At 36.1% G+C, this 26,315-nt stretch overlaps 1 protein-coding gene across 1 annotated transcript in view; it reads left to right on the plus strand.

The window, feature by feature from the left end:
• NCKAP1 (NCK associated protein 1) overlaps positions 1–26,315 on the plus strand; it is a 56,454-nt gene that overhangs the window by 9,984 nt on the left and 20,155 nt on the right. Inside the window, exons 2-21 of the mRNA XM_040070412.1 lie at positions 171–281; positions 9,810–9,902; positions 10,102–10,158; positions 10,756–10,898; positions 10,985–11,075; positions 13,130–13,267; positions 13,937–13,985; positions 14,464–14,620; positions 15,191–15,247; positions 15,776–15,872; positions 16,106–16,212; positions 17,286–17,418; positions 18,637–18,718; positions 19,103–19,161; positions 19,722–19,867; positions 20,384–20,516; positions 22,165–22,284; positions 22,530–22,669; positions 23,790–23,921; positions 25,951–26,169. Coding sequence (XP_039926346.1) covers positions 171–281; positions 9,810–9,902; positions 10,102–10,158; positions 10,756–10,898; positions 10,985–11,075; positions 13,130–13,267; positions 13,937–13,985; positions 14,464–14,620; positions 15,191–15,247; positions 15,776–15,872; positions 16,106–16,212; positions 17,286–17,418; positions 18,637–18,718; positions 19,103–19,161; positions 19,722–19,867; positions 20,384–20,516; positions 22,165–22,284; positions 22,530–22,669; positions 23,790–23,921; positions 25,951–26,169 — 2,264 coding nt within the window. The remainder of the gene's footprint in view (positions 1–170; positions 282–9,809; positions 9,903–10,101; positions 10,159–10,755; positions 10,899–10,984; positions 11,076–13,129; positions 13,268–13,936; positions 13,986–14,463; positions 14,621–15,190; positions 15,248–15,775; positions 15,873–16,105; positions 16,213–17,285; positions 17,419–18,636; positions 18,719–19,102; positions 19,162–19,721; positions 19,868–20,383; positions 20,517–22,164; positions 22,285–22,529; positions 22,670–23,789; positions 23,922–25,950; positions 26,170–26,315) is intronic.

Consider the following 26,315-nt stretch of genomic DNA (forward strand, 5'->3'; position numbering starts at 1 on the left):
GTGACAGTCCCTGCACTTTGCCTTTCATTTTATCACCTGCTCACTAAAAGCAAGCAAACAAACAAACAAAAAGAGGAATCTTTCTAATTTGTCTTCAGATTTGCAACTATCACTTAGCTTTACATGGATGATTGTGTTTCTACTTCATTTTGTATTGTATTTTTTTATAGGCATGTGGTGACCCCAAAGCCAAACCATCCTATCTTATTGACAAAAACCTGGAATCTGCTGTCAAATTCATAGTCAGGAAGTTTCCAGCAGTAGAAACACGCAACAACAACGTAAGTAATCAAATGGCCATATCACTGTTTTTCTCACTACCCTTTCAGCACAATCTGAGAGCTTTACATTTTCTTATAAAGCATCTGGTGCTGACAGTTGCAGTTGGAATATAGTTGTTGATTCAAATGTCTGACAGGACACTTGAGAAGGAACTGTCTTTAAGGAGAGAATATTATACTGTAATTCTGGATGGGTTTTGTTAGGCTAGGACTCTCTCTGGTTTTCTTTTTGCCTGCTCTCTTCTATTCCATTTCAAAGAATTGTCAATGGGAAGAAATCCTTGGAAAAATCATGCCTTACTTTAATTGGAGAAATTCCTGGTGACCAGTCTGACTACAGAAGATGAAAGTTGCATAACTTTATTTATGGTGTGTTCTAAACAGCAGATCAGTAAAAAACACCTGGCTGCATGGTGGGAAGAAGTGTTTGTACTTTCCAGGTACCCTTGCCTATGGAGTCAGTCCCTGTGGGAATAAAGAATGCCTTAGTATGTAAGGAGAAACATTGTGAAGTACAAAAATATGGAAATATAATTGTTTTCTCCTCATGTAGTGAATTCAGTTGCAGAAGTAAATGATGTTTTACCTTTGAGTGACTCAGTATTGCTGAATTTGACTTTGATGCCGTTTTTTAAGGTAATTATTAGGCTAGAGGCAGGCATTTTGGCAGGTGATGTACAGTCGTTTCACTGTTTCAATTTGAAAGACAAGGGCCCTTAAGATGTATGTTTTACCTGCTTATATTTCTTTCCAAAGGTGGAAAGTGGAGGTAGGTGTTGGGTTTGCATGTTCCCTGGATGCAGGTGCCTGCCTGTGTGCTTGGGAGGTTTAGGATTGCTTTAAGCATTCAGGTTTCTGCGGAATGGTAGTGGCGATAGCAGTGAGAATAATTCGTTTCTTTTACATTGCCATCTCGAATTTCTATGTAATGTCTCCAATAATACCAATGGGGAAAAAAACCCAAAGAAACCAGGAAAAAAAACTTTACCTCATAGAGGAAACAATTTCATTAAGAATGCGCTTCTTCCCTTGAAAACTTGTGCATGCGTTGTACTCTTCAACATTACTCATCTTTGTATTGAATTTGATTGTGTTAGTAACAAATATAGAAATTCTTTATCAAATTTATGTAAAAATAGTAATTCTGTTAAGCCATGTTTGGTAAATGCTTCCATATTCTCTAAGCTTGGGTGGCAGATCAACTATTAAAAGATAATGTACATAGAATTTACTTACTGCAGTTGCATGTATGATTTAAATGTCTTCCAGTTGTTGATTATGAGTTTGGAGCTTAACTAATGATAGATATTTCAGGATTTGATGCTGTGAAGTTTATGGAAAGAGATCAAAGGAAACTTGCTATATTTTGACAATCAACAGTTTCTAAAATAGGACACACTCAAAATGTTTTGTCGTTGTTGTGTATTTATTTACTATGAGCCAGCCAGGCCTGTGTTTATTAAGCAGAGTTAACAAAAGCCTACCCTCCTTATGGATGAGCACACTTTAAAGTAGGATTTTGAGCCCTGGCAATAGGCAGCTGGGGTTTCTGTCCTGTAGTCAGAGGTGATGGCATTTTGCTTAGTTATTTACAGATGTTTCCCATAGGGTGTTGTAACTCCCAAAAAAAGAAAAGGGTCATCAGAGATTTAAAAGGGCAAGAAGCTAATTGGAACAGAGACATACTGAGTAAAGAAATATCACAAAGGACTACTGCAGTGGAAATAGCTAAGAAATCATAAGTTGTGTTTCCTTCTTTCAGTGAAAATTCCAGGACACCCTTTCAGGAAGGGGTTTTGGATTCTGTATGTTCGAGTGCAGCAGTTCCACTGGCTAGCACTGTATGCCTGTGCTTTTAACATGTCAGTAGGTGATGGTGCTGAACAGGCTTCCATTCAGTTTTAGAGAATAGGTAGTGCCAACTTTTTGGATTTTTTTTAACCTATTTTAGCTGTTTTTTCTCAGGTGTTGCCATCCACAGTGTTCTGTGTCTTAGAAATGCACAACACATTTTATTGAAGAGTATGAGCAATGTTTGCTGTAATCAGATGATCTCAAAAAGCATGAATTTTCATTCTGTTGAAACAAGTAATTCTGTTACATTTGCTTTTGATACCTTTTACATCTTTATCCGTGGAAAATAGAGTTCCTGGTTTTGTTCCTCCCTCAGTGTTTGACATGCTGAGTCATCAGAGCAATGTCTGACAGTTGCTCATTTTCAGTATTGTACTGAGGGTGAAAGTTTGTGGACAGTTCAAGCAATGAAGTGGCTGATGAATCCTTGCTGAGCAGGCTGGCAAATTAAATGGAGTAGTTCATCTTCCAAAGGATTAATTATAGATAACTGCTCCTCATCAGTTCATAACTCTCTCTCCCATTGTTGAAGGGCAATCCCTGTAATGTATAACACTTGCCCTTTCTTTTCCAATAACCATTGTGAATCACATACCCTTGAAACTGTGCAGTTTGAAGATTGGGCTCTTAAACTGTTAATGAAATGGGCCACCAGGGTAATATTGCTACACACTGGATGAAATAATTTGCAAAGGAAGGAATCTATATAAGCAAAAACTTGAAGGATTTAGTAAGTGAGAAACAAACAAGATAGAGGTAGACCCCTGTTTGAAAGGAAAGTTTCTTCTGTATTTGAGGGAGCTTTACTATTTATAATAATTTATAATTATTCAAAATCAATTTGTTTTGAAAAAGCCTTCTAAGCTGCAGATGGCTTCCAAAAACTTTATAGCACCATTGTTCTTGGTCAGGTATGCAATCTGATTGTGCTTGTTTTGACAAGCATTTATTTTTACTGAATTTCCTGGCCTAGCTTCAGATGAAAAGTTCCAAAGTAAGGGATGCAGAAGCAGCCTGATTATTCTAATGTCTATTTAGACTTCCTCCTCTTATAAGGGTGTACAGGCGAGGCTCTTGTCACAGAGAAATCAAGAGAGGGCATACTGAGCTCAAAAAAAAGTTGTAGGACCTAAAAGTTGCTCTGTTCTCAGTCAATGCTAATACTTATTGCCTTTTAAAATCAGAATAAAATACTTCACAATGAGGAACTGGAGATGCAGAGAGAAAGGACAGAAATTTTTTCTAGATTGTTAGTAGAATTTGATAAATCTGCTGCCTGCCCAGGTAAAGCTCCATGTCTTTGTGTGATGAAGTTGTATCCCCCCTTCTGCTTTCCCAAACACCACACATGACAAGTAGTGATTATATCTGCCTTCTTTCTTGAACATATGTTTTTCTTGGTTTGTTCCTCAGCAAGTTCGTTGTAGAAAAACTTATGTTTTTACATGTCTCTTGGAAAAATTGAGGTTTAGTCATTGCTTAGTGCAAAGCAGACCAGTGAAGTATCACTGAAGTTTCTAAGTGTGTGGTGAGTAAAGGGAGAGATCAGTTTTCCAGATAACGCTACTCTTCATCATATAGTAGGTATGTTCTCAGTATTGTTCATGTCAATTTGATTTGTGTCTTCTATTGACTAATTTTCTGCTGTATTGTCTCTTTGGGGACTGCAAATAAGATCACTTGGGAGCAGAGTGCAAGCAGTGTGAACATTTCCAATCTACCAGGGTTAGGACCAATAGTTTTGTATTAATTCACTTTACTTTTTGAATTTTTGCCTTTTCCTTTTTAGATCCCACTGTGTGTGTGTGTTTGGTTTGCCTCCTGTGCCTTTCACAGTTTCACTTCATGACAAGCTGGTTCTATAGCAAATTAGATGGATGTGGGAGAGGTGTTGTGGACACAGAGTGTCTGAACCTCCTTGGCTAAAGCTTATTAGAAGTCATTAATGAATGCTTTTATTAAATTATTACTTCTATTTAAAAAAAAAAAAAATAAACCCCATACTTTAGAACCAGTCTTGATTCTTAATTGGTGATAGATGCTTCCAGTTGTTAGTCTTTTTGAAAACACTTAATACAAATAATAACCTGATTTTCAGTTTTTTCTTTCGGCCCCTGCAAGTGGTACAGTACATCAAGGAAAATGTCATTTGTTTGCTTGTTTCTAATGAAGCATTTAGTACTGTAATTTTCATAGCACTAGTGAAGATAATTTACAAACTGTCATCTCTAGAAAAATAACTTTGGGGTCTCAGCTTTGCTGCCTCAAGTATCCCTTTTTACTAGTCATTTATTTTTGAGGAAATGATACGGTCATTAAAGCTATCACAGCTGTTTTCTTAAGTCTAACTTAAATTAAGGGGGTGCCATGCACAGCTGCTTGTAGAGCTCTTTTCTTGCTCAGGGAGCTTATAGTGGTAAAGGACTGCAAAAGAAATTTTCCAGAAGTCCCTGAGGCAGCAGTTGGGTTATGGATGTTCCCCGTGCATGAGGAAAATCGGATGATGAGCAACTATTCTCTGCTCAGCTTTGTATGAACAGTTAAGACGGCTTATGCTTGAGAATAGACTATACTAATGATAATTTAGCTCACAAGAAAAAGCAAAATATCTACAAAGAGTAAAAATTTATCTACATTGTTAGTAAGAAGTCATTCAGAACTGAAATTGCTCAGGCAATGCCTCAGTCAGATGCTGCCATACTTACTGTTCTGGTTTTGTATGCAGTAGCCTAACTGATGTCTTTAGTTGTTACAGGTGTGAGAGTGACTTCAAATGGCATATCCTATATAACAGGATGTAGTATATAAAGTTTTTTAGTCTGACAGTCATTTGTGAGTGAGCATTTTTTTCATAGCAATTTTAAGAGGCCATGTGAGATCCTGAAATCTCTTCAGAATGTTTTACTAAAGTGAAGTCTCATATTGTAACATATTTTTTCAAAATAGTAAGTGCTGTCAGCTACGAAGTTTATTTACTTGGTTTGAACTTTGACTGGGCCTGAATTTGAGATAGAATAGTGTCCAAATATTGCATTTTTTTATCCTTATTTGTAATAAATCATTGTAGAATGCTGCTGTAAGTCATATGAGTCTATACAAGTCACTTGTCAAAGTAAATCAATTTTGCTTTCTTGTTGCTTCACAGTGTCTGCAATACCTGCAGAGGAGTGAACATGTATAACACTTTGTCTTCTCCTTCATCCACTAAAAATCTCTGCTTTAATGATTGACAATTTAAGAGTTTGGCCCTTAAAAACCAAGAAACCAAACACCTCCCCCTGCTCCGAGATGACATTCAAAAATGATAATTTTTGTAAAATTATTGCAAAAATTGTAAATGGGGGTGAGAGAATGGGGAAATTGTTTCTTATACCTGAGAGGTGGAAATTTTTAAAGAGAAGCATCCCTGCTCCAGTTGTCTGCCATTATTAGTTCCCTGGGAATGGTAACAGTTATGGAGCATCACAGATGTCTGTTTCCTTTTCAAAACAGTTATCTTAGTGCTAGAAACTTGAAAACAAACTAAAATGAATCTTGTGGTAGACATACATTAGTTAGTAAACATGCTGAATAGTCTATTTTATCTTTTTATATGCAGCACAGTACTTCAGAAACTGCTTTTAGTTGGAAAAAAGGAAACCAAGGACTCATCCATCATTCTAGAGTTAATTTACAGAATTTAAAACGAATTTTTTCATTTTATTAAATGCTTCTATGTTTGCCTGCTGTTCTGCTATGGATTTTGTAGACACAGAACTTTGTTCAAATTATTTGAGTTTTTCAAATGTTCATCTAGAAGATTGTGTAAGGTGACAAGCATAGTGAGTATAACAAATGACAATAAGAATAACTGGCAGTGATGATTTACCTCTCTCTCCAGAAATTTAACAGTCAGAATTTATAATCCTGCTTTTTGGGGCTTAAATTCCAGCTGGTAAGATTGAGTTGATGGTATTTTTGCTGAGGACATGCTAATATCTATGGGGTTGGTCTGTAGAAAACAAATACAAGTGTTTAATGATCAGACTTGCAGGAAAAAATATCACACTGGTATAAGAAGCAGAAAATTCATCTTCCTACTGTCTACTTCCAGATCATCCAATAAGACATTTATTCACATACTGCTGCTACCAGTCAAATAAACGTGAAGAATCGCAGGACTAAGGGCACCCTTTGTTTTTACACACATAAGACTCTCTGAACAACCTCTTCTACTTATCTCATATTTTTCATGGGCCATTGTATTAAATTGGTGTTTATTCACATGATTAGTATGCCAGGGTTGCATAATTTCTCCCATGTCTGAGCCAATGTGTTCATATAAGCTTTAAGTGAGGCTGTTCTGCACTTTCTGATTTTTTTTTTCCTTCTTTTAATGTACTTTCTCTGTTTACATAATTGACTGTGTAAGGGTCTTTGGGGTTTAATATTAAGGAGGAAAGGCAAAAGTTAAAGATCAGTTCCTTCTCATGTAGGTAATGTATTCACAAAGTGTTAGCTTCACTCTTTCTTATTTATAAATAATATTCAAACATGATCAGAGATGTGGTGTTTTGTTAATAAACAAAAGAATAATCTCAGATTAATTATTTGAGAGTTTTTTTGATCTTGCCATATTATCCTGAAATTTCTACAGGTTTTCATAGGTCTTAATTCTAATTCACCTCATTCAACAAAAATACTGTTGGTATAATTTGTGCTTCAAATTCTCTAAGAATAAATAAACCACTTACAGCTAACCAGTCTACAAGGCACAGTCAGCTATAGTAAAAATTACCTTTTGACGTTTAAAGAGTTATTTCTTCCGTATATCCTATTTTAGGATATACCTACTTTTGTTGGTTGTTGGAAACTTTCAGTAATGAATTGCAGGCCAAGGAAAAAAGCGTCAAACCAAATACAAATCAGTATAGCACCAGCAACTTCTAAACAGATGTTAGGGAATTAGTAATGGAAAGTTTTAATGCTGTGGTTGTGCGAAGAGCTACGCCCACATTCTTGAATGATAAAAAAGCAAATAAGCATCCAAGACACTGCATACTTATAAGCTGTTCTTCTAAACATCACTGCTCAGCCTATGCTCTATAAATTATCTGTTTGCCCCATACTGATATAACAGTTAATATATAGTTTTATTTTGGTCCTACTATTTTAAATAAAAGTTTACTCACCCCTTCAACATTCAGTGTTCAAATAATGATCACCTTAACCCTATGTAGGAAAGTTTTAACATCACTTAAATGTAAATATTTCTGGGAATATAGATAACAAGGTAAGAATGCACAGCAATGATTCCATAATCCTTAGCTGAGTGTGGCAAACACCTCCCTATGCTCTGTACAGCTTCACAGAATTTCTGAAAATTTATAATTTCTTTTTTGATCATAGTTCCTAGCACCATCTCCCTTTTTGCCATATTTCCCCATTTCACATATTGTGGCTTGAAATTGCGGTGTCCTGCAGGAGTGGGACATTCAGTTGCTATTTGTTATTTTAAATACACCAAAAATGGGTGTAGTATTACAGCAACCTATAGTCTTGAGAGTCTCCTTTAGCATTGCACCTTGCTTCCTGTGAGTTAGGACTGCAGTGGAAAAAATGTTAAGGCGTGTGTGCAGTGGTAGCGAGTTGTGGTTTTGTTCTTTCTCTGCACTAGAAATAATCTTACATGTGGATCACACCCTGTCATCTCTTCCTGAAAATTCTTGAAAGGACTTTTCAGATTCATCTGGTTCACTCTAATATTAGTTGCACAGAAAAAAAACCCCATTTCTGCCTAGTCTTCTACAAACTGATAAGAAATGCTTGAAGTGCTAGGGCCAGGGTGCAAAATTAAAACCACGCATCTGAACTGAATTTTTATTGTGTAAGAACCGTTGACTGATGAAGCAGTCCTGAAAGTACAAAGCAGACTTTCCTCTGGAGTGGTTCCAAGTGTAGGCACAAGCTGGTCTGAAGGTGTGCTGGAACTGCACAGATGTACTGGAGCTCTGGAGTCGGCGTGTGATGATGCTGCACGCTTCACTTTCTGAGCTCCAGGCAGCTGAAGCTGTTAAAGCTATACAGTAGAAAAGGTATAGCTTTAATCCTCACGCTGAGGATCAAAATATAAGTTATGGGATGTGAAAACAGATTTTTGTACAACAGCAGATTAAATGGAAATAACCTATTTCTTGGCGCATGAGATTTATCAGGACCAGTTATGAGATAAACAGATATACTTGCACCTCTTTCAATTAAGCCTCAGCTGATGCCTGTGTGAAAGAGACTTAAATAATATATAGGCAGGCATTCAAAGTCCTATCCTTTGCAAAGGCTTAAGAGTAGGCAGGAGTATTTTATAATGTAACCATTCTGATTTGCTCATACCTGTCTATTCCTGTCTTCCTTGGCAATAATGGAAGTGTTATGGCTCAAAACTTCTAAAAAGTCATCATCAGCTCTAAAAATTCAGAGGAGGGAAGTAAAACTTATTTTACATATGATACCTAGTTGTGATCCAGGCAGCTTTTTTTACAAATCTAGAGGAATTTTGATGCTTTACATAAAACTGAGACTACAGAGCACAGCTTTATAAAAGAGTGAGCTGAAGAAGCATACTCATTTCTAACCTCTCATGAAAATAAGCTAATTGATTTGAAGCAACTTTTTAATCTGTCTTATGATTGCTCTTGCTGAGAAAAAGATGTTATTTAACTTGATCATCTTAAATTTAAAATCTTGCAGATTTTTGGAGGGTACTTTTTCCTATTGTGACTGCTTTAACTCATTTCAATTCCTGTATCAGGAAGGAGACGTAATTTGTGGCTGGATATTGCCAGTTATGTTATTTGGATACTTGCAGTGCTCTGAGACTGTTATACATAGATAAACAGAATGGCTGTTCACTAACAGCTGCTTTTTTGTGTTCTTGTCTAAGCGATCAATCTGGTTCCTTCAGAAAGTCTTTAAAAATAAATATTTCATTGTCTGTTTAAAATATATTAAAAAATATATCCATGTGAATTATTTTACCTTTGTATTCACGTTTGCCTCTTCCATTTTATCCACCAGTGTCTAATGCTAGTGTTTTGCTTCTTTTATGTTTCTTTATTTTGTTGCTTTTGTTTGAATGTATTATTGTGTTTATATGGAACTGGTCAAAGAACCGTTACTGTATTTTATGTTTGTATCTACATTTTATTTTGCATGCTTAACGTGGCTTTGCCTGGATATTCTTTTTGGTAAGTTCAGAATTTAAAAGCATACTGTCTTTCCGTAGTAAAGTTTGTAACCTGCCACCTTATTTTCTTCCATCTCAAGTAACATAAATATTTTGGTTTTGGCATACCGATTTGTGCTCATGTACTGTTCTGCTTTGGCGAATTATACATATGATAACATAACGCTTTTCCTAACTACCATTTTCATCTCTAGCTGAGCTAAACAATATGACTCTGGTACTAATGTGTACTAATGTAACTTTTATCTTCCATATGTAGTTGGCAGCTGTAAAAATCATCAGTGCTGAGAACTCTGTGTGTATTTGACACACACAGAACCTCAGTCTTAGAAAACCATGTTACAGCTTCTTTGCATAGCCTGGTGGTTACTCTGAGCTTCACAGGTGTTACGTTCCAGCAGTCTTCTCAAGATCTTCTAAGAACAGTGTGCATGTTTATGTTTCTCTTTTAGCAACAGCTTGCTCAGCTCCAGAAAGAAAAATCAGAGATTTTGAAGAACCTGGCATTATACTACTTCACGTTCGTTGATGTTATGGAATTTAAGGTAAGGTATTACAAGTCTGTAAGTTTTTCTGTCACCTTAGGTTTCTGTAATTTTATTTATGAAATAACACAATATAATGAAATAGCTGGACTTGAAGCTCTGTTCTTCAAATTAAAAAAAAATGAAGCTCAGTCACTAATTGTAGTAATGTGATTTAATTGTATCTTTTAAAACTGAAGTTATTCCTTTGTTTTTCAAGGACCATGTCTGTGAGCTGCTGAACACTATTGATGTTTGCCAAGTCTTCTTTGATATTGTAAGTTTCTGGGTTTAAACTTTCAAAAATGTTTCTATTCGGAGTCCTGTGGGGAGGAGGACTTGCTTTTGTTAGTCCGAGAAACATCACATCTCAAAGTATAAATGCAAGAGAAATAAGAATAATGTAGGAGAAATAAGAATAACAGATTTCTAGCTGTTATTATAAAGAGATAGACATTTCTCAATAGGCTTCTTAGGGCCAGTAGTAACAGTATTGTTACCAGACATAAAAAAATTTCAGTGACTTTTGATTTATTGTATCTGCAAGTTAATTCCTGGTCGTCTTCATGCTTACACCTTGTGAGACTCACAAGACAAGACTATTACTGGTGGTCACCTAAGCTATGTGAGGAGGTTGCTTTGGGGGTTGACTAAAGCAACTACAAAAGCATCTAAAAGTCTTGTATTTAAAACAAAACCACCACCCTCCTCCTCCCTCCCCCCCAAAAAACCAAATGAAAGAACAAGAACTTTGTTCAAAAGACAGCCTGCTGTATTTTAAAAATGCTGAAAATCAGTGGAAATTGTAAGGAAAAATGTTTTATGCTTGTTTCTAAAAGTTTTTAAATGATAATTTACTGGTTTTCCTTTCTAGACTGTAAACTTTGATTTAACAAAGAACTACCTAGATTTGATTATAACCTACACAACTCTAATGATACTGCTGTCCCGAATTGAAGAAAGGAAGGCTATTATTGGATTGTATAACTATGCCCATGAAATGACACATGGAGCGAGGTAAAAAAATTATTGTATAAAAGACTTGTATAATGTTAATGATAGTAACAGCTACACCTCAGTGAATTGTTTGTTGTTGCTTTTAGTGACAGAGAATATCCACGCCTTGGCCAGATGATTGTGGATTATGAAAATCCTCTAAAGAAAATGATGGAGGAATTTGTACCTCACAGTAAAGTATGTAACTACTTTTCACAGGCTTGCAGTAACCTTAATTGGGAGAGATAGACATAAAAAGTAAATATGCAAAGAGTTCATTTTGTCGAAGGCCATTTGGTATAAATTTTATGTGAGATTTCTGCTTACATTGAATGTCTAGGGCTGGAGATTGATACCCTATTAAAAGGCACAACCTGCAGAAAGACAGGAATGATGAGACCCATTAGTAAGGTGCCACTTTATTCACTAAGGAGTAGAAATTAATTAAAAACCAGTTGTGAATCATCTGAGAATAGCTGCTTCTGTGTTTTGTGTAGACTTGTAGCTTGAAATTAAAGAGATTGCCAATGTTTCTGTGAAATTGGCTGTTTTGCAGGATTGCCGTCCTATATGAATGTGATTTTTTATTTGGTAACCTGGGGCGGTTTTGCTTTGGATTGTACTTAAACTGGGAATCCTGGAGATCACCACTGCCTCTTTAACAGTAGCTCCTGTATTCAAAGCCTGGCACTCTGCTGAGTTGCCTTCACTGAGTTAAAGGAGCTCAATTCCTTTAGTCCTTTCTGTACAGATGTCTCTAAATATATGTTCTTATGCAATTGATTGTGCTGCAGTTCTGTGATGTTTTATCTAGGCTGTATTTTCATGTAGAAATACTTTGGAAAAGTTACAGGAGCCTTATCATAGTCAAAATATATATCCTGCTCTATCACTTCCCATTTGTTCACTAGATTTGCTATTCTGTCAATGGAAACTACATTTCTCTGATCAGTACTGACCAACTATTATAAAGACGTTACTTTCTAGGTGCTTGCAAATTAATTGCCTAACAATTACAACTTACTTTGGAATCTTTGGCTGTAGCTTAAGTTAAATTCTAAGTTATTACTGAAAGTTTTTAAGGTTTGGGTTTTTCTTTACCTATTTTGAAGTTCTGGTACTAGTTGTGTTTTCCTTTTCTAGTTTTCTTGAGATTTTTCTCTATTTCCTTAAACTTTTCAGTATTTTCACTAGAAGTTCAGAGTTTCACAGCTACTTTCCTAAGTGCTCTGAAGTGAAATAGTTTCCAATACTTCTAACTTGTCTGTAGTCTTACTGTTGTTGTACTTTCCTCTCCATGATTCCCGTCTCGTTAAGACTTACTTAGCTAAGGATCTCGTTTACAAGTAATCTTTTCTGGTGCACATTTTAGCAAAGATGCTTTGCTTCTCAGTTTTTGTTTATGCTCTTGTATTTAATAGCGGATCAGTCCTTTCCACTGAAACATTTGTAAAGATGCCTTTCAGTTCGATTTTTGCTCTTGTGCTTATTCTGTGCCAGAAGTATAAATTGGGGTCAGGGATCTTTTCAGGTGCTGTTCTACAGAAACATATTCTTGGGTTGCACTCTTGTGGAACTGCACACTTAAGCTGTCATTCTGTAATCTCACTGCTTTGCAACAAACTGGACAGTTGTTTAGTTCTTTACAATAGCTATGGCAGATGACTTTGGTTTTTTTGCCTGAGTGACTTTGTCTGTTCTCACACTGCTCACTTCTGGCTCCCTGAGGATTCATTAAGCACCAGTTGTGGTACCAAAGTCAGGGAAAAATACTTGGTATACACTTGCCCAGATAAGCTTAATTTGCTACAGAGATATTCCTGCAGACCCTATCTGCTCTAAACAATTATAGTTTGCTACCAGAGGGAAAGACATACTAAAGGAAGTGGTGGGGAAGGGAGTAACACAAAAACTGAGATGCTTGAATAAATAGTGAACAACTTCCAGTTGTATGTAAGAGGGCTTTTATGCCTTATTGGTTTTTTTTTCCATGTCCTCTAATTCTAAACTCAGGAATTTGTAACTCTAATTAAAAATAATAGAAATCAAACTCTTGCTTTGCATCATTCCTCTAGCCTGGAGTAGTCTTTTATGTGTTAAATAAACTAGACGCAATGGGGTTTAACCTTAGGTTTAATTTCATAACTAATTCACTAAAATGCTTCGATGACTGTCAGTAATTATGCTGAGGAAACAGCTCTACTGATGAAATAGTACTAACCATTCAAACTAATCATTAGCCTGTTTTCTAGTCCCTTTCAGATGCTCTGATTTCACTCCAGATGGTCTATCCTCGACGAAATCTCTCAGCTGACCAGTGGAGAAACGCACAACTACTGAGCCTCATCAGTGCCCCCAGTACAATGCTTAATCCTGCACAGTCTGACACAGTATGATCTTTTCATTTACATTCTATTATAGAGTTAAATAAGGTTTTCTGTAAAATAGTTGTCTGTTGGATGACCTCCATGTGGCTTTTAATCAGAGAAGTAAATATGCTGATTAGCTCAAGGGAAGAGTTTATTCTCATTAAGCAGAGTTTCTGTTACATTAACTCCTGCCTTCAGCTTCAGTAATTTGTTGACGAGGAGATGAAAGGAAACAATGTTAACTTCTGCAGTCCTAGAGGGGAGGAATCCTGTGTGCCCTCTCAGGTGTTTGCCAGGCAGGAGACTGGAAATCAAGCTGGTCCTTCCTTTAAAATTTGTGTTTGCACTTACTGCTTCAGTTCTGATATGAATGGTTATCTTTCTGGAAAAAATTGAAGCTTTAACAGCTGTCAAGTCGTGACTTGTATCCATCAAAAGCTTTTAATTTTTAAATATTGTTAAATACAATGTTTATCGAAAAGAAATTTTTGTCAAAATTTGTTCAAGGTGTTGGAGGGTATGGAATCTCTCTTAATATTCTAACCCTCAGTTTCTGAAGTGCTGAGACACTGATTCACTGTTAGTAGTCAGCGGCCTTCTATGATTCATTAGCATTTAAGGCTTTGTTTGTCCCTTTTTGCTAAGAAGTACTTATAATTAGTGTGCTACAAATTACTGTTTTTTTAACAGATGCCGTGTGAATACCTATCTCTGGATGCAATGGAAAAATGGATCATTTGTGAGTAAAATATTCTGAAACAGCTCATGGTTGTATTAAAAAAAAAGGTTAACATTTAAAAGACTTACTTGCTTTTTGTACTGTACAATAGCTGTTGTATTCAAATAAGATTCTGGACAACTTGATTAAATTTAATTTGTGCTAACATGCAGTGAAGCTGGAATTCAGCATGTGCTGCTGGAATAGAGTGTGTCGTCAGCTTGTTCCAGACTTGGACTGGAAGTAAGGGTTTCAGTAATTCTGATGAAAATAGTCAAGTGGTATCAGCATAAAGTAATTAATTTTACAAAAATACTGCAAAAAATACCTCCACTAGAAGTGGGGAGGTATTTTTTAATATATTAGAAAATGTTATCCATTCAAGAGTTTATTAATGATCTATGCAAACTATTTAAGACAAAATACATAATCATCTCACTGTTTTCTTGCTCTCCTTGTGCATCTGATTTGTGGCATACATCAATGTGAACTTTTGAAGTTGGATTTATTTTGTGCCATGGAATCCTAAATAGTGATGCTACAGCTTTGAATCTTTGGAAACTTGCACTTCAAAGTAGCTCTTGCTTGGCTCTGTTTCGAGACGAAGTGTTCCATATTCACAAAGCTGCAGAAGATTTGTTTGTAAACATAAGAGGGTGAGTTTTTGTTCTCATTTCAGTATCTCTGTTAAAACACCATATTTCTTGAAGAACTGTTTCAAACATTACTTCTGCTTTACATAAGTTCTGCTTAAGCACACAAACATTTTTGCTTGGTATCTTGACTGTTTCTTTAATGCATAAGTTTTAAGGGCCTGATTTCCTAACCACCACACCTTTTTTTATCTCAGCCTGGTGAATCAGTCTCTAAAATGGCAAGTCTCTAAGGTTAATGATCTCACTCACAAATCTTGATTTACTGAAGGGAAATGATGTTATGAATGTGGAGTTTGCTTGAAAAATTGCATCTTGGTGCCACTGTTTCCATAGTACGTTATAGGAAAACTCAGAAACAAAGTTGAGACCTCTGCCAGGTAACACCAGGAGCACTTCAGTAGAAAGAATTTTTTGGCTGGGTATCCAGTTTTGGCATTTAGCTCCGCTCAGGAACTGGTGTGCATTTTCTGCTCTATCCTGCTTGCTATAACACTGTAACTCCTCTCAAGTCCCACTTAGCTCTTTGTAAAATGTGCTACTGATTCTTATACCATTGGTTTTTACCTGCAGCTACAACAAGCGTATTAATGACATCAGGGAGTGCAAAGAAGCTGCTGTTTCACATGCGTAAGTGTCTTAAAAAGCTTTTCTGACAGATGTCAGGATTGGTTTTCTTAAAACAAAATTGTAAGGATTGTACAAACAGAATTTATGAAATGCTGAATTAGTCATGCATTTTCAAGTGGGATCATTTACTGATTGCTCTCTTAGATCTGGACTAGGTTAATGTCATTACAGATTTAACTTCCCAAGTTTTAGATTATTTTTCAAATTATCAGGATGGAAGCTTTTAGTTGATTCATTAGTTACATTTTATCTGATTACAAAATGCGAATGCAGATCAAATAGAAATGTTTTAATGTAAAGAAATGCACGTCACAGAGAGGGGGCAGAGAACCTGGGGTTTAAATTTATTGATGCTTCAAGAATATACGGTGTTGATGATGAGGATGCCAATTTCTTGAACCACATTCTTCAAAATTCTAAACTTTAGAGGTTGGTATAGTATAATCTGCCTGTGCTTGGTCTTAAATGCTTTTGAAAGTCAAGTATTCTGTGTCTAGCATATGGATAATGCATGTTCTTTTGATGCAGCGGTTCAATGCATAGAGAGAGACGCAAGTTTTTACGTTCTGCACTCAAAGAACTTGCCACTGTCTTGTCTGATCAGCCAGGCCTGTTGGGTCCCAAGGTAATGACAGCTTTTCTGCTTTGTATTTGTGCAAAAAACCAGTGTGTTTCTCCAGGATAAATCCAGTATTTATTTTCTTTGTTAGGGCAGGAAGAATTCCTTCCTTCACTCTGAGAAAACCTACTTAGTTTTTTGAACTCTTGGGGTTTAGACACTGGTTGCCTCTTGAGTGCACAAACTGTTCAGCTGTTGTGTGTATTGATAAGCTTCTGAATAATTTATTTGTTTTTCAGGCACTTTTTGTATTTATGGCATTATCCTTTGCTCGTGATGAAATCATTTGGCTTCTTCGTCATGCAGATAATATGCCAAAGAAGAGCGCAGATGATTTCATAGATAAGTATGTTCATTTTTAATGCCATACCTTCAATACTAGAATTTCACAGGCAAAATAAATTTGAAGGCAATGGAATCTCAGAAACAGTTTGCTACGTGGAGCAGCTGGGAATGTTCAGAAATTTTTTACTTGGGAATATTAAGTGTCTCATCAAAACAGAAAACTAGAAATACTGTCCTAGAAATTGGAGCACATCAGTGAAAATTCATTTATAAAATAAAAATATTTTATGTAAGTTTTGTTTTTTAACTTTGAATAGGCAAAAATACAGCTTTTTCATGTGTCTTCACTGATTTTGCATTGATCAAATCAATAAAGGAGGCAAGAAAACTTTCAAAAATCTTTATGTGTTGATTTGTAGAATGCCTCTTGTAGCAAAACTGTCTTCTGAATCAGCTAAGCTCTGTTTATGTAATACAGCAGTAGTGTCTCCATAAACAGATGGTAAAAATGAGAAATATGATTACAAGATCTTACAAGTGTGGTTAGGCAGAAGACCTCTCAAGGTTATTGGACACAAGGTTGAACTGAAAGACTGCAGGAATTTTAACAAATAACCATCACAAGGCCATTTATAGAGGTGGAGTGGGAAAATCTTGGATTCTCTTCACTGGATTTAGGTGCTAAGGAAATAAGCAGGTTCCAGAGCCTCTCTGAAACAACCTGTACAAGTATTTAATCGTCCTCATGGCTTGTGGAAAAAAACAAGCAGAAAAGCAGTTATTAAACTTGTATTTTTCAAGTTTAACCATGTTTTGAGGAAAACATTTTTTCAAACTGAGCTGTACAGAAGGGCTTCTTATTCAGAAAAAGAAGTGAATAGTTACATAAACCTTTGAGGATTACTATGGTGGTATCCTGCTAACTATGTCCTGTTGAGTGGATTTGACCTTGCAGAGAAAATTATTTATGTAAGCTCCTTTTGCAACATCAACAAATATTTTCATACAGAAATTAGCTATTGATAATTGTTTTAAAAGCAAGGTATAGGAGGAAATCGCCTTGGGAAGCATCCCACTGATAGAAATTAATATTTTGAGCGATGTTTGTAAGCTTTTCCTTGTATTTTTGTCTAGGCACATAGCTGAGCTAATATTCTACATGGAGGAGCTCAGGGCACATGTGAGAAAATATGGACCAGTGATGCAGAGATACTATGTCCAGTATCTCTCTGGCTTTGATGCAGTGGTCTTAAATGAGCTTGTGCAGGTATGGCAGCATCATGGTTCTGGGTCCTCAAATGCAAATTTTAACAAGGGCTTTTTGTCCAAAATGTCGTCATAAAATGCATCCCAGTTTGTGGATTTTGATGAGCTTTATGGAATAAAATTAACTTTCTCTTTAGTTCTGGGATTTAGGGTTGCGCTTACGGTTTCTGTATAGAATCACAGAATCTCCCAAGTTGGAAGGGACCCACAAGGCTCATCAAAGGCTCATCTGCACAGGACACCCCAACAGTCCCACACTGTGACTGAGAGCATTGTCCAAACTCTCCTTGAGCTCTGACAGCCTTGGGGTTCCCTGGGAAGCCTGTGCAATGCCTCCCCACCCTCTTGGGAAAGAGCCTTTTCCTAACGTCCAGCCTAAACAACCATTATGAGTGGTATGAGTTGATATATTTCAGGATTCATATATGAATATTATGAAGCACTGTTAGGTTTAGAGACAGTGAAGCAGGTACTGTCACTGAAGGAGGGTAGAAGCCTTTTCTTACTTATAGCCCAACCAAGAAATAAGAAAACTTGCTGAAGTGCTTTGGTTTTATTCCCTAGTGACCCCGCTAGATGGAGCCCAAACTGAAACGAGGGGGAAAAAAATGGACTTGAATTTTAGTTGTCATTAATTCATAACAGCTGTCAAGCACCAGGTTAGGCAAATGATTGAGTGGTAATTTGGATTTTTTCAGCCTTTAGGTTTCAGTGTCAGTTATTGCTGGAATTATAAGAAACTTACTGCATTACTTAACAGAAGTGTGGTCCTATTAGTGGCTAAAACTAAAAGGATTTATGTTGCATTTTGTAAAGTTTGAATGTTTAGTAAAATAATTTCGAATTTTAATTAAAGAAAAAGATGGAGAGTTTTTGTGGAGTAAAGTGATGCTGATGTGGACTCCATTATATCCTGCCATAGCTGGATTTTCTTTGCAGACAGGACAGGAAGTGTAGCGTGGCTACATTTACTGACAGATTTTCCTGTTTTGAGCTGATGTTGGTTTGGAACCAATCTTTCCTAGGTATTTGTCATCAACCAATGAATTTAAAAAGTGAAAGCTATTAAATAGCACTATTTGAAATATTCCATTGATTAAGTTACCTCCTGCAGATTTTTTAACATTTCAGAGTATGGCTGATAAATGGGGCATGGATATTGACATTGTTTCATAAACCAAGTTTAAAGTAATAATAATAGCAACAACATTTATTTTAGAATCTTTCAGTGTGCCCAGAGGATGAATCAATCATCATGTCCTCTTTTGTAAACACAATGACTTCACTAAGTGTGAAACAAGGTAAGCTTTAATGATCTTGAAAATTCCCTGGAAAAATTTTGTCACTTTTGTTTCATGTCATCAGTAGAAGGAGATAAACTGCATTTGTTCCCTTGTTTCTCTTTCTTTTTTGTATCTTCTTGTGTGTGTCCTTTTTCCAAAGAATGCTCTTGGGTAGTAATTCTACCTTTTAATAGAGAAAACATATTTACACATATTTTCATCTAGCTATTTTAATTTCTTTTACTGCAACTGTACTGGATCAAAATTCTTGGGTAAAAGCATGAGGTTCATTACACAAGTAATTCTTTACTATTTGGGGTTTTTTAGAAGGTCTGATATAGTATATCTGAATTTGTTATTGTTTTCTAAGGGTTTTCTGTTCTATATTTTTCCCTGATGCAGTTGAAGATGGAGAGGTATTTGACTTCAGAGGAATGAGATTAGATTGGTTTAGATTGCAGGTAAGAATTGGTAAATATGCATGATGTTCCACTAACTTTAAACCAAAATATTTCATAGATTACTAGTGTTCTAGATTACTCTCACACTGCAAGTGGGTGACAGGCTACCTAAAAATAAACTACTCTTAAAATCCAACAAATACTTTAAGGGATAGTTTGCTGTGTTTTGCTGTAACTTTGTCCGCTTGGGGTACTTTTTGCAAATCATCCCTTGGGGCGTTTGTAACAGCTCAGAAATAGAATGTGTTGAGGCTAAGCTGTTCGGTGGGTGTGTGGAGTGTGATTCAGTGTGCCTACACTGGTGAGAACTTACAGGTTTATGTTTTGCCAGTACATTTGTTCTGCTGTTTGTCTGTGAATTAGCCATATTCAGTGGATGTTCAGACTTCACTTAAAAGGCAGTTTGCTTTTTTTAAGCTCTAGTGGAAAGAGAAGAATCCCTGCGTGGTCCTTAAATATGCAGAGCACAAACAGTATTTCACATTGGTACTGAGCAACAGCAATGGGATTTGCACAAAAGCAGCTGCAGATATAACATATAAATTGTTTTGTCTTTCCAGGCCTACACCAGCGTTTCTAAAGCGTCGCTTGGTCTTGCGGACCATAGAGAACTAGGAAAAATGATGAACACCATCATTTTCCACACAAAAATGGTAGATTCTTTGGTGGAGATGTTGGTTGAAACCTCAGATCTTTCTATCTTTTGGTATGCTACTAACCTGACTGTACAGGGGGTTTTTTATGATTTATGGTGTGGTTTGTCCTTGCAAGTGTAATTTTGAAATAGCGCACTTTGTAGGAAGATAGGCCAGTGGAAGAATCGATTGGAATTTCCGGTTTCTTGCAGAATTAGTTTCAAAAAAGGTATCTGTGAACATCTGTCAGAGATACTCTGCAAGCAGTCATATAATTATCTGGAATCATGTGCAGATTTTTCCTTAATACTTTTTGGCAAAAGGTGCAAGTTTTTACAGCCCCTGTGTGGCAAACATCAGAATAAAAATATGATTATGGTAATAATTACATTGTAAAATAGGTGTGCAAATAAAATGCAAAGAAGTAAATGCAGAAAACAAACAAAAATGATGAAAGCATGGGGCAGTTTTTGGTATACGAAATGTGTTTATGGTCATTTTTTGTTTGTGTGAAGTAAGCCTTATTTGCAGCAAATATATATATATCGCATTTAAATGTCTGATTAAAACCAATTTATTCTGTTCAGTTTTTATAGTCGTGCTTTTGAGAAGATGTTTCAGCAGTGTTTGGAGCTTCCCTCTCAATCAAGATACTCAATTGCATTCCCACTGCTTTGTACTCACTTTATGAGCTGTACCCATGAACTATGTCCTGAAGAGGTAATTTTTAAATTTTAGTTATTTTCATCTCTTATTCAATGTAGAGTGAACTAGAGCTGAACACTGCAAGAAGGTGTTTGTTATGGCAATTTAATATTTGAGGGAGGAGAGTGCTAAAAATGTAAAAATGGAGGTGAAAGTATATATCTTGTTACATGGCTCTTCATGCATAAATCTGAATTCTTTTCTGAAGTGAGAAAGCATTTTGATCTTTGCTTTAAAGAGGGATTATCTAGGATACAAAAATAAGATGACTTTTCAGGCTTTGATACTAATAAATCCCACATGCCTGTTAAAACTTAGAAGAAACAGTTTTCCTGTTAAATGGTTTATAAAGTCATTATTGGGAGAAGGAAATAGGAATTCGGGGGTTCTCTATGGCTTGTTACAGTTTTTTCACAAGGAAGAAAAATAGGTGATACACGGTATAATGCACACATTTGCTTTGGTCAGAACTGGGTAATGGAAAACTTGTTGGTTAGAGTTAGCATTTTAAAAATGCAGTGTTGCTTGAAGAAATGGACTCTTTGTTAAAGGAAGCAATTTGAATCTGAGGAAATTCGTTCTATTTTTGTTGTAATGGCATAAATCCTTTAGTACGTTTCCTGTATGTTCATTGACTTTGGAATTAGTCTGGGAGTTAACTTGGCCATTTTTATGTAGTGCTTGTGAAAATGTTGTTTTCATTCCTAACGGTGCTCATCTGAAACAATTAGTTGAGTAAGACTTACTGTATTATACACAATATGGGGTTTTCTTACTTAAACATAAAATTATTTTCTGCTGAACTTCATTACAATATATATTTATATAGATATTTTCCTAGTATGCTTTGCTTTAAATAGCTGCCAATGCTATTTATACTAGACAAGCACTAAAAAGTTTCCAGGAAAGCTAAGCTCTTCAGGATAAGAGACTTTTTTGAGAACAATTCTAGTAACAGTAAGGAATCAGTAGCCAAAGTCCACTGGACACTAGTTACTGTGCATTCAGCTGCAGCAAGCACATTTTGTCAGAGTCAGCAGAACTTGAGATTCAATATCTGAATTGTATGCCTTGGTAACTGTTATCATTTCAGAAAAATAATCTTTGCTGTGCCATGTACAGTGTGTCATAGTGTGGCTGATAGAAAGTAAACATCAGTGGTGAAAGGAGGATTTCAGCAAGACAGAGACTGTGCTTGTGCACATCCAGTGACCAAGGAACAGAATCCAGAAATTAATGCAGCAGGGCTTTGTTGCTGACTTTTTCAGTGATCTGATGGACACTGCTTTCTCTATAGCTTGAGTTGCATGCTCTTTCCACCCTAGACTTAGTATTGGCACGTATTAATGAAGAGGACATTCATAGAGACCTTTGGAATACTGGACACATTAAAGTAGATTTGGTCCAAGATTCAATGTGAAAACCTACTTCTTCAAAAACTTTTTTGCCCTCTTTTTACAAAAAATATTTTTAATGGTGACTTTGAAAATTTCATGGTTCAAATTGCTTCCAAAAAGAAAAAAATAGCCTGGAGTCAAGATTGAGGAGTAATAAATTTATTATTTCCCGTATCCTAGTTATATGATTAGTGAATGGTTCTCTGCAGTACTGTAGGATTGATGGGAAACTGAAAATCCTGCTTCCTTTTCTCCCTTTTTAACAGCGACATCATATTGGAGATCGTAGTCTTTCCTTGTGTAACATGTTCTTGGATGAAATGGCTAAGCAGGCTCGAAATCTTATCACAGACATTTGCACAGAACAATGTACACTGAGTGATCAGGTGAGTATGGTTGTGTCTGTTTTAATTCTCCTTTGAGATTTTCTCCATTCAGCTTTCTGGATATTTTCTGTTCAATTTTTTCCTCTTTGTTTTGGGTAAACTTTCTGTTTATAAAATCGAAGGTGACTTGAGCAAGAATTTTTAATACTAGAATTGTGTCAAAGGAAGAATGTTATTTGCGTGATGAAGTGTTTGCTAAAAAATCGTATTTTAATTTGGAGGGGCTATTTCTTTTTGGTTACTAGTTGTTGCCAAAACATTGTGCCAAAACCATCAGTCAAGCAGTGAACAAGAAGTCAAAAAAACAGACTGGAAAGAAAGGAGAACCTGAAAGGGAGAAACCAGGAGTAGAAAGCATGAGGAAAAACAGATTGGTTGTGACAAAGTAAGCTGCTTCTTCTGTTCTTCTCACCTTGAATCCCAAGTCAAAATGTGTTTTACATATTAAATGCTTCTTGCTTAATTTGTTTGAATAAATTTAATTGCTTTTAAGTTTGACCAGCTTTGCAATTTGTGAGTTTATGATGCTTCTGTGGCTTGTAAATTTTGTTACATAGGTAATGTCACTTGAATTTATCCCCTTGGCTGTTTGTTTTCCTGAGCAGAAAGAATCCCTGTGCTGTAGCTAGGCTTCCTGAATAGTCATGGTAACTGTGGGCGTGTGAGTGCAAGGAGTGGGTGGCATCTTTGGTTCTACCTTGCTTTAGCACTCTGAAGTACAGGCTGGACAGGAATTTCTTGCTGCTGTAAGGATGATGGCTGACACGGAGTTGTGGCTCCAGTGCCTGAACCAAGTGGGGAAGGTTTCCTTGTTAGTGGCTGTAGAAAAATTGAGAGCACCAGTAAATCAATAGCAAAACCAAAAAACCCACCTGGAATAGGTAAGATGAAAGGTTAATAAATACAGTTTGGGGTGTAAGAGATAAGTGTAAGGAGAGATCAGGATGGTAGAGTGATAAAAGTATGAAGAGGAAGAAAGTCAAAAAAAGGAAAGTGTATAATTGGGAGGGCCTAAATTTACATGCTAAAGGAGGGGAAGTGGTTTTGCTACAGTTGCAACAACCAAACAGCAGAGAACTGTAAAGATTAGAGAAGCTGATGGAAAAGAACTTAGTTTAAGATTTGTTCCTCCAATGTTTTTAGGTTTTTACTACTGCCTGCTAGGAAACATTATTTGTATTCATTAATTCGGTTAGGGAAAAATCACTAAATGTCTACTCTTTTGGAGGGGAGGGCTAAAAAATACATATATCTATATACTTATTTAAAAAAATAATATCACATCACTGTATGCACTGCACATCAATATGCAATTGTAGGATGTGTTCTTGGCCAAAATATTGGTTTTTAATTATGCTAGAAAAATGTCTTAAAGCAGAACATGACAATGAAGATTTAGACCTGTACCTGCTTTTGAGGCATTATCCATTGTTTGTGCCTTCCATGATAATATGCACTTATGTTACATTAAATATATTTCTTAAATTTCTTGTTTTTTCTTAAAGCTTGGACAAACTGCATACTGCACTTTCTGAGCTCTGCTTCTCAATCAATTATGTACCAAACATGGTGGTTTGGGAGCACACGTTTACCCCAAGAGAATATTTGACATCTCACCTGGAAATCCGCTTTACCAAGTAAGAAATATTGTAGAGTTAGAAGCATTGATAAACCTTTGCTAGTTTATGTTGGAAATATTGTGTACTTGCTTCATTAAACTAGATTTTAAGGGTGGATTGTGAAAACAGTGAGTAGAATCTCAACTAAATGATTATCAAGTTACACGTGTAGACAGACACAAGAGTCAATTCCTGTTGTGAAATCCATATAATCTATTTAACAGCCAGATCCTGCATTCCTAATCCTGTTTATTTTGTAGGAGATGGCTGGTTTTAGGCATGTATGAAGACATGTATTCCCACCGTTCTTTTGCACAATGCTGGAGTGTTTTCAAATATTTGAGTCCACTGCCTTGCTGAAAAGAAGTCTGAAAATCAGAAGTCAAGATCTGACAAAGCCAACTGAGAATATGCGCAGTTTTTTTTTTTTTATAAAGTGTTGATGTTTAATATTCCTGCCTGTTCTTACCTTAATCTTCCCATAATTTTTTACAGAAATAGGCAAATGGCAATTTCTGGAGAGGAATTTGTATTAAACCAGCCAGCTATCCTACTATTTTACACTAAAGATTATTGGTTCTGTATTTCAAGCAGGCTTAATCCATTTAATCAACAAGACATAATATTAGGTCACTGGAGCACTCCATCAGTAAGATAAGGTGGCATAAAAATGAAGATAACTTCATGACATTTTAAGAAGTCAGCTCCTCAGGTTTATGAATTTAGACCAGTGTTTGGTCACTTGTGCCTATTATTTTAATTTGGAGGAGGTCAGCTTGTCTATTGGGGCTGAAGCAACAGGCACATTACTTTCAGAGACTGCTTTCCTTTTTCTTGCTTCATGAAAGAAATGAAATTTGTTAGCTGAGCAGAATAGATATTTAATTTATAATTATTTTTCAGATCTTCAAGTGGTGTTTCTTTCAGAGGCTTGCAGTGTTCCTTGAAAGCCAGTGTTAGGGTCTCACTGTTAGGGTTTCTTTACTGTTTTAAGCTCCTCTGTGTCACATGTAATTGGACTGGTGCTTGTTATTATATCAGTTTTGAATTTATTTTATAATAAGAGACTGCCTCAGAAGCAGAATATTGAAAATACTGATGTATGTCCAAGCAACAACAAAAAGGTTGTTCTTAAATAATGTGATTTTCTCCTCCAGAATAACTCATCCCACTCACCTGTGATGAAGGTCATGAAATACTGATTTCTTTTTTTTTATTGCTGTTCTGTCTTTGAAAAGTGCATGTTATTAAAAGCTTAGCTCTCAAAGTCTGAGACCGTTATAAACTTAAAATAAGCACTACAGCAAGTATTTGTTTACTAAAACTGCTTTTAAGGATCCCCTGATACAGTTGGGTTGAGGACCTGGTTCCAGTGACATACTGGTAAGGTCCATGTCCATGTTGAAATGGAATATGCAGTCCATTGTACAGTCCTGCTCTAGCTTGAAAGCTAGCCTGTGAACATCTGTTGTTAGAAGCCTGCTCTTATTTATAGAGAGAATTTGAACAAATTAAAGTATGTCCTGCAATCTCTTGGCTCCTTGATTAAAGATAGAAATCACTGTGTTAGCTAAAGGGAGATATATTATTCAAAATAGGGTTTCTATTTGTTTATTTACGTATATAGGGGGAAAAACCCCTTATTTAAAAAGTACTTGGTGAGTATTCTTAACCTCATGAAATTTTTACTGGAACCACAGATACAGTTGTCCTTGGAATCCAAAATGGTTTTTGAAAGTGCTGGTGTAGTATGTGGATTGATCAGAGTTTTTATACTTGCGGATTTGAGAAGTATTCAAGTAAAATGAGTATTTTCCATGCTTGGAAGTGTTTCAGGCCAGATTGGATGGAGCTCTTGAGCAACCTGGTCTAGTGGAAGGTGTCCCTGCCCATGGCAGGAGGGACTGAACTGGCTGATCTTATGGCCTTCCAATGTAGGCCATTCTATGAAAGTCTGTGGATATAAAATCATCTTTATAGCTGCATCTTTGTTGAATTTTACCAAGAAAATGAGTTTATTTATTTCCAATCCTTTTGTTTCTAAAAGGTCAATTGTTGGAATGACTATGTACAATCAAGCAACACAAGAGATTGCAAAGCCTTCAGAGCTGTTGACCAGTGTAAGAGCCTATATGACAGTCCTCCAGTCAATAGAAAATTATGTACAGATTGACATTACACGAGTGTTTAACAACGTTCTGCTTCAGCAAACCCAGCATTTAGATAGTCATGGTGAGCCAACCATTACCAGTCTGTACACAAATTGGTAAGTATGGTATGAATGCTTGTTACAAATATTTGAGAGATTTTTTTGCTGTTGTTCTTTAATGAAAAATCCGGAATTGAAGAAGTGGAGTTATTTTAAATTTTCTTAAGTTTCTAACATCACACGTTTACTTCTCTGTACCTGTT

Source organism: Hirundo rustica, chromosome 7 (assembly GCF_015227805.2).
Source record: "Hirundo rustica isolate bHirRus1 chromosome 7, bHirRus1.pri.v3, whole genome shotgun sequence".
Classification (NCBI taxonomy): domain Eukaryota; kingdom Metazoa; phylum Chordata; class Aves; order Passeriformes; family Hirundinidae; genus Hirundo; species Hirundo rustica.